Source organism: Cajanus cajan, chromosome 5 (assembly GCF_000230855.2).
Source record: "Cajanus cajan strain Asha chromosome 5, NIPB_CcT2T_4, whole genome shotgun sequence".
Classification (NCBI taxonomy): Eukaryota; Viridiplantae; Streptophyta; class Magnoliopsida; order Fabales; family Fabaceae; genus Cajanus; species Cajanus cajan.
This window is the reverse complement of record NC_138521.1, coordinates 715,615-734,578: the sequence shown is the minus strand read 5'-3', so window position 1 is coordinate 734,578 and position 18,964 is coordinate 715,615. Positions and strand designations below refer to the sequence as shown.

General features: G+C 39.5%; 1 protein-coding gene across 1 annotated transcript; it reads right to left on the bottom strand.

The window, feature by feature from the left end:
* Nucleotides 1–17,409: 17,409 nt before the first annotated feature.
* Nucleotides 17,410–18,753, bottom strand: LOC145957686 (uncharacterized). Its single transcript, XM_083074103.1, has one exon. It carries the CDS (start codon nt 18,751–18,753, stop codon nt 17,410–17,412), a length of 1,344 nt encoding a protein of 447 aa, XP_082930229.1.
* Between the last annotated feature and the right edge of the window lie 211 nt (nt 18,754–18,964).

The following is an 18,964-nucleotide window of genomic DNA, read 5'->3' as shown; positions in this document are numbered from 1 at the left end:
CCTCTAATTTTAATTGAACAATTTTAGTTATTCAAGTTCTATAATTGTATAATTTTAATTGTTTAAGTATCGTAATTATACAATTTTTAACATATTTAAGTTACATATGTTGTTAATTTTAGTAATAATAAATATATATCATTTAAAAGGAGAATGAAAATTATAATGTGTTGCAACTTAAATAGATCAAAATTATACAATTACGATATTTAAAAGATAAAAATTATTTAATAAAAAAATAAAGTGTAAAAATCACACAATTATAATATTTAAAAAATTAAACTCGATCAATTATAACATTAAGACTAAAATCACACAATTACAATATTTTAAGAATTAAAAATATAATTAAACCTAATTTAATTGTTAGTATATATTATTTATTCTCCAAAGGTTAAGATTCAACCACTAATTAATACTAAGAAGTTTACAACAACAAATACATCATATCTACTAATTAAGTTAGACCCTCCGGATATATTTTTTTTAAACATTTTTATGAAATTATATTATTAGTACAAAATATTTATAGACATGATCATTAACTAATTTATGTTATAAAATATAGTGAACCACCTTTAATAGAGTCATCCTTTAATTCAACACCATATTTTAAGAAGATGAAATCAAAGTACCACTTAAACTGACAAATTATTGATAATAAATCATTGATATTTGATTTTGTATGACTAACTATTGAAATAATATAATAAAATAGTTAGTATGGAGTCTGTCAGAGGTCCAATTTTATGGTCGTGTAAATAAATTATGGAGAAGATTCATTTTAATAATATATATGTTGCAAGAGGAAATAATAGATTAAAGAGTATTCTTTATATATTAAAATATATATATATAGGTCCCGCCTATTTATTGTTTACAAAAAAAGAGATGCATATAAAATTCAAACATTATCTTAATTAGTTGTTTTTTTAATGATATATGCAATGTTTTAAAGTTAATAATTAAAAATTAGTATGTTTTTATAGGATGTTATTTTTATTGACTAAATATTATTAATTTATCGACATTTAATTTAAGGACAATAATTTTTGACAAATTTAATAAATAGTTAAAATTTAAATATATTAATTATCATTTTGTTAACTATGTGAATGAAAACAAATTATAGGGAATAAAATTTATTTTAGTAATTTATGGTTTAAAAAAAAGGATTAATCTTTAAATGATAATTGATTTTTTTCATGAACACAAAATAAACATTTAACAAAAAGAGAGTTAATTTTCAAATTAGATATATGCAAATGGTGTATTCCCCTACTCTTTACCTTTTGCTCAAAAGAAGAAGAAAAAAAACTGATAAAAAAAAAATTAAAATAGCTTTCTTTTATATATTTAAAAAAAAAAAACTAGAAAAAGAAGTGGGACGGAATCACCTTAAATTGTTGTAGATGAAGTGGCAAGATCTGGAAGGAACGTAATAAATAAGTGAGGTATGCGAACCACATAATACAACTCACTAGTCACTGCACCAAATAACAATATTCTTTTTTATTTTATTATTTTCCAACTTTGAATTTCTCAGAAATTTTAAAAAATATATTGTATTGGATGAGTAATTTTTAGTTCAAGTAAAATATAAATATATATATATATATATATATATATATATATATATATATATAATAGAAAACTAAAGTTCCAAAAAACAAAAAGAAAACAAATTTATCAATTGTTTTGTTACTTTGTTTGAAAAGTTAACAATTAAATTGAAGTATTTAATTAATATTAATTGATTTTGTAACGACCTGCCCAGCCGTCGCACAAAAAATAACACCACGCAAAATAGAGTATGCATATAAATAGAAAATATATATACATAGGTCTGGCCTGGGGTTCAACAAGTCAATATACAAAAACATTAACCTAGCTACACTAAGTAGCCAAAAACAACAACAAAAATATTAGTTCCGTCTGACAGCTGCAGTCCTGCTACTATACTCCAACCTATCTCTGCTTTGCTCCCATACACAGTATGATCATTGCAGTCCAACCCACATGGAAACAGATAAGGGTAAGCTAGTGAAAGAATCAACATATATAGAATTTATAAACAGTTTCAACTTAACAACACATCATCAAATTTAACAAAGTTGACATACAACACATAACAACATACATCTACATCTCAGCTTCACAACACACTGCTCACATATAGCTCATATCATTCAGTAAATTCAACATCTAACAGCTTATGCATCGTCACGCATTTCAACTCGATTTGGTCGCTTGTAAGCGATATAGCTCGACCTGGCCCCTATACTGTAGTCGCTTTGTACACGTGTGCCTCGACCTTGCCCATACACGGGACCAACTAAGTACTTAGAGGAGAACAACACAGTGACCACTCTAAGGGACAGCTTCCCAAGGAGGGCTTTCAACAAATTGAGCTCTAAGAGCACCACAACTTCCTCAATCCACACAAAGGGATGGGCAACTTCGAAAAACATCTCCTCTAGTCTTAGTGATCAATAGCTCAGCCTTACGGCCTACACAACTCAGCCTTACAGCTTACACAACTCATATTCAACAACACAACTCAACTATTTTAACAGCATATTCAACATTCAGCACAGCTCAACATAATGGCATTAACAGCTTAGACAGCATACAACACAACTCGGCTTAACAACATTAATCAGCATAAACATCATACAACACAGCTCATCTTTAACATCATTAACAACATAAACAACATACAGCACAACTCATCTTTAACATCATTAACAACATAAACAACATACAGCACAACTCAGCTTCACATCATTAACAGCATAAACAACATACAACTTTCATCTAACAACTTAGCAACTTTCAACATAACCAAATCACTCCTTGTGAAATGGCAACCTTCACATAAGACAACGTATAGGGAGTTATACTACTCCTATCATGCTCATCCTTATCTCATATGAAAGATAAGAAGATTTCCTACAACTCTCATGAAGACACCAAGTCCTAATTCCTTCATCTACCTTGTTAAAAATTCTAAAAACCACAACAGCTACAACCAATGCTGACAGCTTGACCCCTCTTCACTAAAACAACCATATCTAGAGTTATAGAACTCCTTTTTGGGTGATTCCAGCGCCATTGGAAATCTAACATCTAAGGCTACAACTTTCATGAAGACTCAAAGACCAACATACTCACGACCGGTGCATTAAAATCACGCCCGACGCAAACTCAACCAGAGACCTACAGAGGTCTCTGCACCCGGCGCAATTATCCTGCACCCGGCGCAACCCCAGACAGAGACTCCCAAAAAATACAAGACTCACGTCTGATAGTGTGCCCGGCGTGGTTCTCTGTTAAGTCTCAATTTTACCTCTTTTTGGATGAGACTTATTGAACAAATTCCACTCATCCTTTGAACCATTGCAATATAATTGTTCTCTTTTTGGTTCATTTTGTGTGCAGATATAACTAACCCAAATTCATCTAACAATACCTTAATCCACCTCATTTTTTGTGCAGGTATTGAGGAAGAGTGGAAAGTTGAAGACTCTTAGGATTGGAAATCTAAGAAGCTAAGGAGCAGAGAAGAGGTTCTGCGCCGGGCGCAAGGTGATCCGCGCCAGGCGAGCAAAACAGAGTATCTCACCTCTGGGAGCCATTGCGCCGGGCTTGTCCTAAGGCAGAGAGTATCTGGAAGGCCCCGCGCCGGGCGCGAAGACTTATGCGCCGGGCGCGAAACCCTAATCTGACTCCCCAAGCTCGTATTTGAAGCCATTTTCGGGGGAGAAACCCCCATTCTCACATTGGGCGCCTCCAGGAGCTGCGGAAGGGATTCCCAGGGCTTGGGATCGTCCGTGTGCGGATCTTTCCTTCGGTTCTTCACTTCCTCTTCCATCTCTATTTTGTATTTGCCCTCTTTGTTGAGTGGTTTCACCCATTTTGTGGGGTTAGATGTAACCAACGTACTCTATTGTAATCTTTACGGTTTTAATGATATATATACATGTTGTTTTATTCTTTGTTGTGTTTGTTTCTATTCTTAATGCTTGCTTTGGATTGATCACCCTTTGCATGATTTAAGGTTCCATGGGTATTGGAAAATAACCTTTGAAACTAGTTCTGAAACATATGCCTAGTGGTGATTGTATCTAGGGATAGAGCTTGACCCATTAGTAGTCTTAAACCCTAGCCCGTAATGCGGGTGTAGGTATTGGGTACTCAAGGGATTGATATTCAATATCCGCACCTAGGCTCTTTCTCTAAGGGATTAGGTTTGAGTAAACTTATGGGTTGACTAAGCAATGAATTCAACAAGAGATTAAGGATACATTAGTGTTACGTTCGGTGAAATCTGACCCCCACAACCTCACAATACCACAATACCATTCCTTACCTTTTCCACTCACAAAACAATATTTATTTACAGCTTTCATTCCAATAGTCACAACTTTGCATTCACTGCACAAACTATGAAATTGGAATTATTCTTTAGTCACGAATAGTCAATAAATGCTTATATTACCTTCTAATCCCTGTGGATACGATATTTTTACTACTTGAACGGCCGGTATACTTGCCGTGTTTGAGACCGTTGATAGAATTAAACAAATTTACAAATATTAACAAAAGTGTTTTAACGGAATTCTCAACAAGTTTTTGGCGCCGTTGCCGGGGATTAGAATGGCGATTTAGTATTTATAGCTATTTGTGATTTAATCCTTTATTGTTTTTGTTATTTTTTGTTAGCAATGAATTGATGAAGCTAACTTGTGTACTCTAGTCTTCAGCTTTCTCTTGTATGCAAGGTACTGTTCAAATTAGAATGACCAATCCTTCTGAGCCGTTGTTGAGCAATCATGAGGTTGAACACAGGGCAAAGGGGAACAAGAGCAATAGGAGGAGAAGGAGAGTAGAGCACTTCAAGTTGGTCACCGTCAGGCTCGGGACAGTAAACAAGCGCTTCCTGGGAGGCAACCCAGAAATCTGACTTTGTTTATGTGTTTGTCCTTTCATTCTGTTGTAGATTTTAGTGTTAATGTTTGTTATGCATGATTGTTTTGTGTACACGTTGTTTGTGTTATATGTTGGTTTGTGGTATGTATTATTTTGTGTTAGATGTTGATTGTTAGAATCATGCTTGAGTGGGTAAATATAGGGTACATCTTGTTGGGAGTGTGAGGAAGAGGTAACTCTGTATCTAGGTGGAAATCAGGCCTTATCTCAAAGTAAATTTAGGCAAAACTGACCATATCAGGGTTATGCGCCCGGCGCGCTTCACCTCGCGCCCAGCGCAAGACTCGAATTGTGGTCTCTGGAACCCACCACGCCGGGCACGTTTAACGCAAGCCCGGCGCGATATCAGATTTTGAAGCCTTGTTGAATTTTACTGATATGAAGCCCGGCGCATCTGTGTTGCGCCCGGCGTAGGACATTCCTGACAGCCCATATTTATCTGTTTTCAATCATGTTTCTTTATGTTCTGTTGTATGTTGTATGTTTGTGTGCTTTATGTTGCATTGTTATAGTTCATTTCCGTGTGCATGCATGTTGTGCTTAATTTTGGTCTAAGGATATTCCCCATTTTTGCTACATTTGTTTGGTCATCACTGTGTATAAATTTTGTGCTCACCATGTTCTTTCATGATTACACTCTGCAATCACTTCTGGTTACTAGGACTTTCAGGCATATACTGATTGGCCTGGGGACCAGGCTCCTAAGTTTGGGGGAGTAGTGGAGCTGTTGATGCTGATGGAGTTGATTATGGTGGAGCAGCTCTTGGAGATGATGATGACTAGACCCCACAGATGGAAGCAGATGGAGTTTACCTTAGTTTATCTTTGTTATTGCAATTTACTTTTCTGTCTTTTAATTTCAGTATTTTAACTGTTTTTATATTTAGTTCTTTTTTGGTGATTACTTCGTTGGTTCTTTTGTGAATAGTCTGCTTTAGCACAGGTTTTAATCTTGTTGATACTTGCGTTGCTTGTGGTCAATTCTGGATTATAGTTTGCTTGATGTTTATGGTGTGTGTACCTTAGACATTTTCAAGTCACATTAGATCTTTAGTTCATAACTAGTTGCATACGGGTTTCAATGTTGATCATAGAACTGAGTTGAGTTTGATAGTTGTGCATGCATAGCCGGGTGAGGTGTGAGCCTAAATACCTATGAGTGAACTACACTTAGGTTGCATGATAGACTTTGCTTGAGTTTCCCTGGTGGTTTGCTTATGTTGTGCACTTATATGATCAAGGCATTCATACTCCTCTATTTTGTAACCATCTAAGCCAAAAAGCCATCTCCACTCTTCACTTGACCCATACCTTTCTAAGCCTAAACACCACACCTTCCACTTGTCCCAAACCATGAAAAATTAACCATAACCCTTGCTTTGGTTAAGAGAGCAAACTGATGACATCAAATGAGTTTGGGGGAGTTGAAGAATGGGGAATTTTGGGAAGAAGAAAGTATGTGGTCAGCCATTACAAAACAAAATAAAAAAAAAAAACAAAAAAAAAAAACAAAGCAAAACAAAAACAAAAATATTAAGATGCAAAAATGTAAATATGCATCTCATAAAGGCTAATGGCTTGGATCAGGTAAAGGGCATGTGCCAAATTGTTGTAATGGGGTATGGAGGGGGACATCATTGTAAAATCTTATTTGCTCTCTTAAGCTATAGCACCTTCAATCCTTGAAAAACCATAAAACTGCTACCGCTTGACCCTACTTGACCCAGATTGCCCTAATAAAGACCTTGTGATAAGTGTCTGCATTTGTTTTACCACTTGTTTCATTTGGAAACGAAGAGCAAAGTTGAATTATGTGACGTGAGTAGTAGACTAGAGAGAAACACTCACCCTGATACACTAGTGTGCATAGAGAGAAACATTTTCCTAGTGAGGATGCATACACAGATAGTCATTACTCTTCTCAGCTCTTTGATCTCTTTTGAAACCTTTGTTTGCACCTTGTCATGTTTTATTGCAATAATTGTGATTGGAAATTCATCTGAGGTTCATGCTTGCGAAAAAAAGATACAAGTAAACTAGGATGTAGAAATTGACTCACTTACATTGCTTGTTATCTGCTAGATTAATTACCTTTTGCTTGAGGACAAGCAAGGTTCTAAGTTTGGGGGAGTTGTTAAGTCTCAATTTTACCTCTTTTTGGATGAGACTTATTGAACAAATTCCACTCATCCTTTGAACCATTGCAATATAATTGTTCTCTTTTTGGTTCATTTTGTGTGCAGATATAACTAACCCAAATTCATCTAACAATACCTTAATCCACCTCATTTTTTGTGCAGGTATTGAGGAAGAGTGGAAAGTTGAAGACTCTTAGGATTGGAAATCTAAGAAGCTAAGGAGCAGAGAAGAGGTTCTGCGCCGGGCGCAAGGTGATCCGCGCCAGGCGAGCAAAACAGAGTATCTCACCTCTGGGAGCCATTGCGCCGGGCGTAATGTGAATTGCGCCGGGCTTGTCCTAAGGCAGAGAGTATCTGGAAGGCCCCGCGCCGGGCGCGAAGACTTATGCGCCGGGCGCGAAACCCTAATCTGACTCCCCAAGCTCGTATTTGAAGCCATTTTCGGGGGAGAAACCCCCATTCTCACATTGGGCGCCTCCAGGAGCTGCGGAAGGGATTCCCAGGGCTTGGGATCGTCCGTGTGCGGATCTTTCCTTCGGTTCTTCACTTCCTCTTCCATCTCTATTTTGTATTTGCCCTCTTTGTTGAGTGGTTTCACCCATTTTGTGGGGTTAGATGTAACCAACGTACTCTATTGTAATCTTTACGGTTTTAATGATATATATACATGTTGTTTTATTCTTTGTTGTGTTTGTTTCTATTCTTAATGCTTGCTTTGGATTGATCACCCTTTGCATGATTTAAGGTTCCATGGGTATTGGAAAATAACCTTTGAAACTAGTTCTGAAACATATGCCTAGTGGTGATTGTATCTAGGGATAGAGCTTGACCCATTAGTAGTCTTAAACCCTAGCCCGTAATGCGGGTGTAGGTATTGGGTACTCAAGGGATTGATATTCAATATCCGCACCTAGGCTCTTTCTCTAAGGGATTAGGTTTGAGTAAACTTATGGGTTGACTAAGCAATGAATTCAACAAGAGATTAAGGATACATTAGTGTTACGTTCGGTGAAATCTGACCCCCACAACCTCACAATACCACAATACCATTCCTTACCTTTTCCACTCACAAAACAATATTTATTTACAGCTTTCATTCCAATAGTCACAACTTTGCATTCACTGCACAAACTATGAAATTGGAATTATTCTTTAGTCACGAATAGTCAATAAATGCTTATATTACCTTCTAATCCCTGTGGATACGATATTTTTACTACTTGAACGGCCGGTATACTTGCCGTGTTTGAGACCGTTGATAGAATTAAACAAATTTACAAATATTAACAAAAGTGTTTTAACGGAATTCTCAACATTCTCCCCATGCCTGGCGTGATTCACTCAAGGATTCCCATTTCAAATCACGCCCGACGCAACTAGCTTTGCGCCCGGCGTGAAAAGACAATGGTGGCCTCTAATGAACACACGCCCGATGCCAAGAACTGTGCCCGGTGCAATTTCAAACAGCAACCCTCATAACTTCGAAAATTTCAAACAAAACCTGCAAATCAGCCAGCTCAAACACATACAATCCATGAAATGAACTACATTTACAGAATACAACTAAAAAATCATCACTTTTTCAACATGAAACCATCAAACGCATAAAAATCCCCATTTTCCCCCATTTTCCCGAAAACGAGCAACTCTTCAATCCAACCATCAATCTCCTGAACTCAAGCATTAAATGAGTCTCTAAACTCATTTACAACCAATCCCCAGAAAAAAAAAAAAAAAAAAAAAACTAACTTCCCTTACCTCAGAGAAGAAGAATTCGAGCTCCCGGGGAAGATGAAGAGAAGAAGAGAAAAATCCGACTCTCAGCTAGCTCCGTACCCTCTATTCAGCACCTTCAACCACAAAAATCACCACAAAGAAGTTTGAGAAAAGGAAAAGGGAATGAGAGTGAATGGAGAAAGGGAAAATGAGGAGTGTTGAGAGGGAGGGTGAAGAAGGAGGGAGCACGTCTCACAGATTTGAACTCAAATAAAAAAATATATTACCACATGTATATATTCAAGATTAAGTGTTGAGACAACGACTCATACACAAAAGAATATAATTAAATTTAATGTAAAAATATTAATATAAAGATATTAAAAATAAAAGTTGAGGTGAGAGAATTTGGTATTTAGAAGAAGAATTTAATTATAAATTAGAATGTAGAAATTATTAATATTTATATAAATATTTTAAAAGTTATATAAAAGGTGTCACATTAAATGAAAAAATAATGGAAGATTTTAGTGACCTTGAGTGGGGACGCTTGATTAATGTATCGATGGGGATCTACTACTATGTATAGGCAATAGTTTCATGATCTTTGGTTGAAGCCAACATCAGCCACAAACCCGAATAATGTTTCTCTTGTTCTCCTTTCACAATCACCCGACATTAAAAAAAATTGAAATAACTAGAAAATAATAATTATTGTAACAGAGAGTGAATTAACTATTTTTTTAATGGACAGAAAATAAATTACCTTGGTGAAGAAATGAATTATATGATATAATATGTGTACTTACACGAACTAGGTCGTCTTCCTAACTCGGATAAGTCATCTCTTCTTGTACTTACACGAACTAGGTCGTCTTCCTAACTCGGATAAGTCATCTCTTCTGCTCGGCTTGTTCGAGAGCGTACGAGGTTGATTGACAAGATGGGATTCCTTCTCTTCGGTCTCTCCGTTTGAGCGTCTCGGATGTACCTGCAAAAAGGACTACGACGATCAAGTTAGCCTAACCCTTCCAGTTTTGCATATCATTATATTATTACCTGTGTGGAGTCGTCCGAATAACTGTGCAACTGCCATGTGGTTATCTTCTGAGGGTGGTTACTTGTCCTTGTTTTCGTTAACTTACCGAGGTATCTTAATGATGCCTTCTATGATATGTCAGCATTCTCTGACGTCATCTTGGCCTGCTTAAGAGGTCACCTCGGGGTGGATTAACTTGTGGGTATAGCCAAGGTTGGCTCTAGTTAGGTTGGTACAATGAACTCGGCTCAGGTCGGCCAGAGTCAGGTTGGTACATAAGCCCCCCAAGCTCTGAGTGATGAAAGAGTGAAAGAGCTGAACACAATTAATTCCTGGGGAAATGTAGCGCTAGGTGGCGCCGAAAGGTTATGTCTTTTCAGGACACGTGTAGTGAAAATGGTGGGTGGCATTAAATGGGTGTGACACACGAAACGACAGGCACGCGGGAAGGCGCGAAGTTTGGGGGAGACGCTTGGGTTTTGGAGGGGTGTAAGAATCTTAATAAAGAGTTGCATAGACAAAGGCGCATACATTTGTATGTTTCTAAAGAAGTGCTAGGACGCAGAACGCGAAAGCATCATCGTTGTGTGTAAAGCCTTTGGCATTTCAAGTACTCCCTTAGCCCTGCTGCATTGCGTTTAAGTTTTGGATACAGTCTGTACACATTCCTGAGGTTCAGGTTTTGTAGTGAGATTGAGATGAAAGGTAGTAAAGGTAAAGGTAAAATGGTTGAAGTGGAGGAGGAGAAAGGTCGAAAGAGAGGGGGGAACAATCGGAAGGACTCTCATCCCCTAATAGAGGCATCTGGGTATGAATGGGTGAGAGGTGATGTGGGGCAGTATAGCAGTAGGTTTGGGGATTTAATGGGTGTGAGTGTTTTGCAGCAGCACTTAAAATTTTGTGTGCCCCCTGTGTTGGAGAAAATTGTGATAGAACCTTGTGCGGTGGAGGAACGTGTGTACTTTGAAGGGTCGAGCGCATCTCCTAGTGTGTACATGTATAAGTGTGTGTTTAAGGATTTGGGCGTGTTGATGCCGTTTACGCCTTTTGAGTGTGAGTTTCTAGAAAAGGTGAATATAGCACCGAGTCAGCTACACCCAAATAGTTGGGGTTTTTTACGTGCGTTTCAAATATTATGTTCAGTATTAGGGATTGAAGTAAGTTTGCCAAGATTCATGCACTTTTATCAAATAAAATTAGGGGAGCGACCCTATGGTTGGGTTTCACTGAGTGCAAGTTCAAAGGGGGGAGGATTGTTCCGGATATTCGCGCAATCGTACAAAAATTTCAAAAAAGAATTTTTCAAAATTCGGTCTGTATGTAATGACCCCAGTTTAGATTGTTTGTTTTTCGCGGATGGGAAACCGAGATTCCCGTTTTACTGGCAGTCTGAGCCTATTAAATTCGTTGGCACGGAAGGTTTGGAATTAACCTCGGCCGAAGTTGAAGATATAGAGATTTTGCAAAAGCTACCTCGGCCTTTAGAAAGCAAGTTAATTATAATGCTTGCTGGATCAGAGAATCCTCAAGAGGGTTTAGAAAGTAAGTTGTAATTATAATGTCGGTAACGTTTACAGATATCATGGGTTGACCCTGACGTAATGTTATGCTGGTTGATGCAGGTACCATGGGGAGAAGTAAGTGGCGTGAATTGAAGGGAAAATTCAACATAGAAGAGATTCCAGATGTCGCTTCTTCTAAGCCCAAAGTGAAAAAACAGAGGGTAGGAAGTGAAGAGCCAAAAACTAAGGAGCGTGGAATCGCTGATGATGTGGTTGGTGAGAAACACGAGGTTATTGTTCCCAATTCAAGCTCGAGTTCTCCCAAAAAGGACGTTGAGAAAAATGTGACTACTCCTGTTATTGATTTAGAAAAAGAGAAGGTATATTTCCTAGTGTTGTCACTTGTTATGTGAAAGGGGGAATATGATTTATTCTTGTTATTTTAATTTCGAGTTGATTTTTTGTAGCCTTCCAATATGCAAGTCTCTGGATCATCAAAGCAATTGGTGTCTAATTTGGAGGTCTCACTCGCCCAACTCGGCGTAGGCTCGCTGACCACACCTGGGGGGTCGACTAAGAATCGACCAAGATCGATACATCAGAGGTACGATACCGAGCACCCGTTGGCGAGGTTAGATCACGTGAGTTTGTCACCCGACGTGAAGTCTTTTTGGAGTGCTGAGTTGACTGCGGAGTCATTTTATAAGGAAGATCCAGCTTTTATTGCTGATAAGGCTTTAATTGAAAAGGTTGGCCCTGTCCAAGGCTTAGATTCCGTGCAGGTGTTTTTGCAGAGATCTATCGCTGTAGTGGATCATTGGAAGAAGAAATGGGATAAGAATGCTATTCTGATGTCCAAGTTAAGGACCGAGAGTGCCCAGGTTGGGTCATTGAAGACTGAGGTTGGTAATTTAGAAAGAAAATTGGAGGAAAACTCGAAAGCTTTTGAGATATCTGTGAGGTCAAATAAGACCTATGCGGATAAGGTGGAGGACCTTTTAAAGAAGGTGAACTTGTTAGAAAAAGAAAAAGAGATTCAAGCAAAAATTGTGAAGGAATTAGAGGCAAAAGCAAAGGATCATGAGGGGAGTATGCAAAACTTGAAGGACGAGATGGTGGAACTGTACAAGAAAAACAAAGCTTGCCAAGAAGTGATTGCTGCTAATGTGCAAAAAATTGCAGGAATAGAGAACGAGAATAAAAAATTGAAGAAGGATATGGAGGCGACTGAGTACGAAGTTGTTGTAGAACATAAGAAGGGGTTTGCTAAATGTTTGCGGCAAGTGAAATGCATTGTTCCAGATATTGATCTGACAAAAATTCACATCACCAAAGATGTGTTTAAGGGGAAACTGGTTAATGAAGACGACATCTCGGATGATATGAGTGGCGAGGAGAATAATGATTGATAGTATTTGTTTTCAGTGCCATAGTACAATTTGTGATAAGGATGATATGTGTAGTTGCCTGTATAGGCCAAACTCTTTGTGATATTTTTGATGTTTTATGGTGTTATGCTGGAAGGTAATACATAGGTATTTTGAACTTTAACTGAAAAAGTATGTGCATGCAATTGGTACGTGAATCAATCAAACTTGTTTGTATAGTTGTTTAAAATTGGTGAGTGAATCTTATTTTTCGAACTTGACCAATGGATTTCATTGCTCGAACTCGGCTAATGAAAATCAAATCAATTTTATTGCTCGAACTCGGCTAATGAGATGCTCATACTTGGCCAATGGATTTCATTGCTCGAACTCGGCTAATGAAATGCTCAAACATGGTTTGATCAATTTTATTGCTCGAACTCGGCTAATCAAATGCTCAGACTTGGCTTAATCAATTTTATTGCTCGAACTCAGCTAATGAAATGCTCAGACTTGGCTTAATCAATTTTATTGCTCGAACTCGGCTAATGAAATGCTCAGACTTGGCTTAATCAATTTTATTGCTCGAACTCGGCTAATGAAATGCTCAGACTTGGCTTAATCAATTTTCTTGCTCGAACTCGGCTAAGTTAGATATTAAATTGAATAAATATGATTGTATATAATACTCAAGTTTTCCGAAGTCTCGATCCAGAATAAACATTGGCTTTAAATGTGGTTGGACAATATTATAAGCATTAGCTCATACTTGGGTGAGGAATTAAATCAATATTCAGGAGAGAAAAAATGAAATTGCAAAGAAGAAACGAACTAGAGAGAACTTGTAACATTGAATATATAGTGAAATGTGGGTTACATCTCTCTTGCTGACCTCAGGTATGCCTCGTTAAAACCTCTTCAGCCAAAACCCTTCTTTTTTAACGGGAAAAAAGACTGAAGTAGGAAAAAGAGTACAGTACCTGGGTTTACATGCGTATTTAACTGAAGTAAAATTTTAAATGAGTGGCGTTCCAAGTTCTAGGTAGAACCTTGCCACTGAGCTCGACTAGTCTATACGCTCCATTTTGTAGGCACTCTGAGATACGAAATGGTCCTTCCCAATTGGCTGCAAACTTTCCTGCTGAGATGTCTTTCCTGGCGTCGCCTGTGGCCCTCAAGACGAGGTCGCCTTCATGAAAGGATCTCGGTTTAAGCTTCGAGTTGTATCTTCGTGTTGCTCGAAGTTTGCATGCTTCTTCTTGAACTCGGGCGTATTCCCTTGTCTCATCAAGAAAATCTCTGTCCAAGCTTAACTGTTCCCCATTTTGGGATTCGCTGAACATTATCCTTCTGTGGCTTGGTTCGCCAACTTCAACGGGTATCATCGCATCAGAACCATAGGTCAACCTATAAGGAGTTTCTTGAATAGTAGTTTGCGGCGTGCAATGATACGCCCACAAGACACTGGGTAACTCTTCAGCCCACTCTCCTTTAGTGGATCCAAGTCTCTTTTTGAGTTCACGGAGAATTATTTTGTTCGCTGCTTCAGCCTGACCATTTGTTTGTGGATGTTCCACTGAGGTGACCTTATGCTTGATTCCGAGTTGCTTCAAGAATTGCTCAAGATTCTTATCTACAAATTGCTTGCCATTGTCCGTAGTGATTGCTTGAGGTAGGCCATATCTGCAAATGATTTTCTTCCACATGAAACGTTGGACATTGGTTGCAGTGATGCGTGCTAGTGGTTCTGCCTCGATCCACTTTGTGAAGTAATCAATCCCTACAATTAAAAATTTCAATTGGCCTTTAGCAATTGGGAAGGGACAGAGTATGTCCATACCCCACCATGCAAAGGGCCATGCTGATTGCATTGAATGTAGTGCCGTTGCAGGTAACTGATGTAGGTTGCTAAATTTCTGACTGGCTTGACATTTTTGTACATATGCCTTACAATCTGATCTTATAGTTGGCCAGTAATAGCCAGCTCGGACCACTCTTGCAGCCATGGACCGAGATCCGGAGTGTAGGCCGCAAATACCTCTATGGATCTCGTCCATTATGTATCTAGCTTGATCCGAGTTTAGGCACTTTAAAAGGGGTACTGAGAATCCTCTTTTGAACAATTCACCGGCCTCGAGTGTGAAATGGCAAGCTTTGATTTTAATTTTGGAAGCTTCAACTTTGTCGCTTGGTAAAGTGCCATCAGTGAGATATTGCCAGATGCTTGACATCCAGCTGGATTGATCTGGATCATTAGACAACACTGCCACAGAGTCATAGCTTGGTGCACTGATTGTTTCTTGAATGATTGTTTTGTGTTGTCCTGGGCGTTTGGTGCTGGCTAACTTGGATAATAAGTCGGCTCTGGCATTGTGCGCCCTTGGAACATGTTCAATCTGAAAATGGTCAAAAGAAGAGGTCAGATGAGATACCATAAGGTTGTACCTTTGCAGCTGAGGTTCTTTCGTTTGGTAGGCTCCTCCGACTTGCTCGGTAATTAACTTAGAATCACTGCAACATTTGAGTTTCTTAACACCCATGTCTTTTGCAAGTCGCAAACCTGCAAGTAGAGCTTCGTACTCTGCTTGGTTGTTAGTAGCTCGGAAATCAAATTTAATTGCAAGTTCAAGCATCATACCATCAGGACCTTCAAGGATAATCCCGGCACCACTACCTTTTGTATTAAACGAGCCATCGACATGCAGAATCCAACATGGATTTTCCAATTGGGTGCTAGGTGTGAGTTCGGCTATGAAATCAGCAAGGCATTGTGCTTTCAACGCTCCTCGGCTTTCATACCTTATACCATATTCAGATAACTCGATTGACCAAGCTGTCATCCGACCTGCAAGATCGGGTTTTCTAAGTATCTGTTTAATGGGGTAGTCAGTCTTGACCACAATTTGGTGACTCTGAAAATATGGGCGAAGTCGACGAGACGAGGTCACCAAGGCTAAGATCAACTTCTCAATGGTTTGATATCGCTGCTCGGTTGCTTGCAAAACACGACTGATAAAATAAATTGGAATTTGCTTCGTACCGTCAGCCTGCATCAGTGCTGCACTAATTGCGTTGTCGGCAACAGCGAGGTATAACCAGAGATCAACTCGGTCCTGAGGTTTGGAAAGTATGGGAGGTGAACTCAAAAAACTTTTGAAGTTGGAAAAAGCTTCCTCACATTGGGCATCCCAACAAAAGTTCTTAGGCTTCTTGAGCAAGTTAAAAATGGGTTTGGCTTTTTCTGCCATTTTGGGGATGAACCGAGATAGGCTGGCTAGCCTGCGTGCCAACCTCTGTACTTCTTTGTGATTCTGGGGGCTTCTCATGTTGATTAGCACCTGACACTTGTCTGGATTTGCTTCGATTCCTCGGCGAGTTATCATAAATCCGAGGAATTTTCCACCTTGAACTCCAAAAGCGCACTTTTCAGGATTTAGTCTCATATTATGCCTTCTGACTTGTTGAAGAATTTCTTCGAGATCTTGGGCGTGATCTGCAGCTGACTTCGTTTTTATGACCATGTCGTCAACATAAACTTCAAGATTACGGGCGATCTGGTTAATGAAGACCTTATCCGTGAGTCTTTGGTATGTTGCTCCGGCATTTTTGAGTCCAAATGGCATGACATGATAGCAGTAATTTGCTTGTTCTGTGATAAAGGCGGTGTATTCTTCATCTGGGGGATACATGAGGATTTGGTTATAACCTGAATAGGCGTCTAAAAAACTTAGCATGGCATAACCTGAAGCTCCATCCACCAATCTATCGATGCTGGGTAGGGGGTACGCATCTTTTGGACACGCTTTATTAAGATCTGTATAATCAACACACATACGCCACTTGCCATTAGATTTTTTGACCATCACGACATTGGTTAGCCAAGTGGTGTAAGTAATCTCTCTGATGAACCCCGCATTCAGCAATTTTTGAGTTTCTGTTTTTACAGCTTCTCTTCTTTCACCACCGATCTTTCTTTGCTTCTGGGATATTGGCTTTGCTTCCTTGTAAATAGCTAATTTGTGGCAAATAAAATTGGGGTCTATCCCTGGCATGTCTGCACTGCTCCAAGCAAAAAGATCAGCATTTTTAATTAAAATTGCCATAATTTTACCTCGGAGCTCGGGTTCTGTGTGTTTCCCGAGTTTGGTACATTGTCCCGGCTTCTTGCCAACTTGGAATTCGATCAAATCGTCAACAGGAGTAGGTCGGTGATCGTACATGTCAACTCGAGGATCCAACTTAGTGAATTCGCTTTTTCTGACGTGGGCAATGACTGTAGAACTCGGCGTTTCAAGTTGAGGCTTTGGGGGAGTAATCTTCAGACTCTCAGCGTAACACTTCCTTGCCAGTTGTTGATTGGCTTTGATAGTGATAACATGTCCATCCATCCCCGAGAATTTCATTGTTAAATGGGGTGTAGAGACTACAGCTCCCAGTTGGTTCAGAGTTGGTCTTCCGATGAGAATATTGTAAGAAGTGATAGCATCAACCAAAAGATATTTCACCAAAACTCTCCTGGAATTTGCAGCTGTACCAAAAGAGGTTAGTAATTCAATAAAACCACGGGTATGGACGCGTTCACCTGCAAAACCTACGAGAGGTTCAGAATGTGGTTGGATCATGCTGTGAGGGATGTCAAGTTTCAGAAAAGTTGGTCAGTACAACACATCGGCAGAGCTGCCTTGATCAATTAGTGTTTTTTGAACTTCCCAGTTGGCGACTTCAACCGAGATGACCATGGGGTCATCTTGGTTTAGGTTGATGCCTTCGTAATCGTCATCAGTGAAGACGATGTGAGGAGAGGGTGCGTCTGATTTAAATTCTGAACTGGAAAAGTTTTTAACATTACAGACACTGCGGAGATGTCGTTTCTGAGCCGAATTGGAAGATCCCCTTCCGGCGAAACCGCCAGCAATAGTATGGATGACACCACGTATGTTGTTTCCTTCAGAGGGTTGATTTGTAGGTGGTGGATTAGTGTTGTTCGTACTCGGCCTGTTTCCTTCGTGAACATTGGCGTGCTGTTGAGTATGTTGTTCAGATCGGCCCTGGTAGTTTGAATAACGTCCCTGATATCTGCCTGCGTGTCGGCCACGTCCTCTGCCACGTCCTCGGAAACCTCCGCGAGAATGCTGTCCGCGTTGAATATACTGTCCGAGTTGACCAGCCTGGATAAGTTCTTCAATGCGGTCTTTGAGACTCCAACATTCCTCCGTTGTATGTCCATAGTTTCGATGGTAACGGCAGTGTTTGCTTTTATCAGCGGTGGCCGAGTTGTGCGCGGGTGGAGGTAGGGAAATTAAATCTGCATGATTAGCTTCTTCCAAAATATTGACTCGTGGAGCATTAAGGGGTGTATAAAATTCATACCTGGGACCCCGTGATTGGCGGGGTCGTTTGAATTTCTGATCAAAAAAAGTTTTGGATTTTTCCCTGGAACTTGATTCTCCCTTAGCAGTGAAACTGTCGCGAACAGAATTTCGGAACTCGGCGTGTTCCTCCATTTGAATGTATCCTGCTGCGCGGGCTCGAAGTTCATCCATACTAGTTGGTTGATGTCGACACAGACTATCAACAAAAGGTCCAGGTTTCAATGCCATAAGCATAGAATGGAGAGCGACCTCAGGGTTGAGATTGCGGATTTTGATAGAAACACTGGCAAAACGCTCCATAAAATGGCGTAGAGACTCGTCGTCTTGTTGTCGGAGATTTGAAAGTGCGGCTGATGTGATGTGATGAGGTCTACTAGTGGCATACTGGGCAGAGAAAAGGCGCATCAGAGTATTGAAGTTATCTACCGATCTGGGTGGTAGTTGGGTATACCAACTAAGGACGGCACCCTTTAGGGAGGTAGGGAAAACACGGCACATGATGGCATCTTCATTTGTGTAAAGGTTGATTTGAGTGGTATATGCATCAATGTGCTCATCCGGGTCTGAGGTGCCGTCGTATCGCTCGATATTCAGTGGCTTCCAGGCAGGCGGGAGAGGAACTTCCATGATTCCGTCGACAAAAGGATGTCGGCGGACTGATTGGCGATCACCAACTGGGTGACTAATATGAGTTCGCTCCGAATGATGAGATCGAGTTGGATAGGTAGGATCTGGAGAGGAGTGATGTTCCTCGGCGGCGGGAGAGACATGACTGGTGTGTTGTGGTTGATGATTTTGCCATTGATTTCGAAATGTGCTTTACCTAAACTGGTCATCC

What these genes read in the sequence shown, in the direction of transcription:
- LOC145957686 (XM_083074103.1), bottom strand. Translation starts at nt 18,753, where the DNA reads ATGGAAGTTCCTCTCCCGCCTGCCTGGAAGCCACTGAATATCGAGCGA.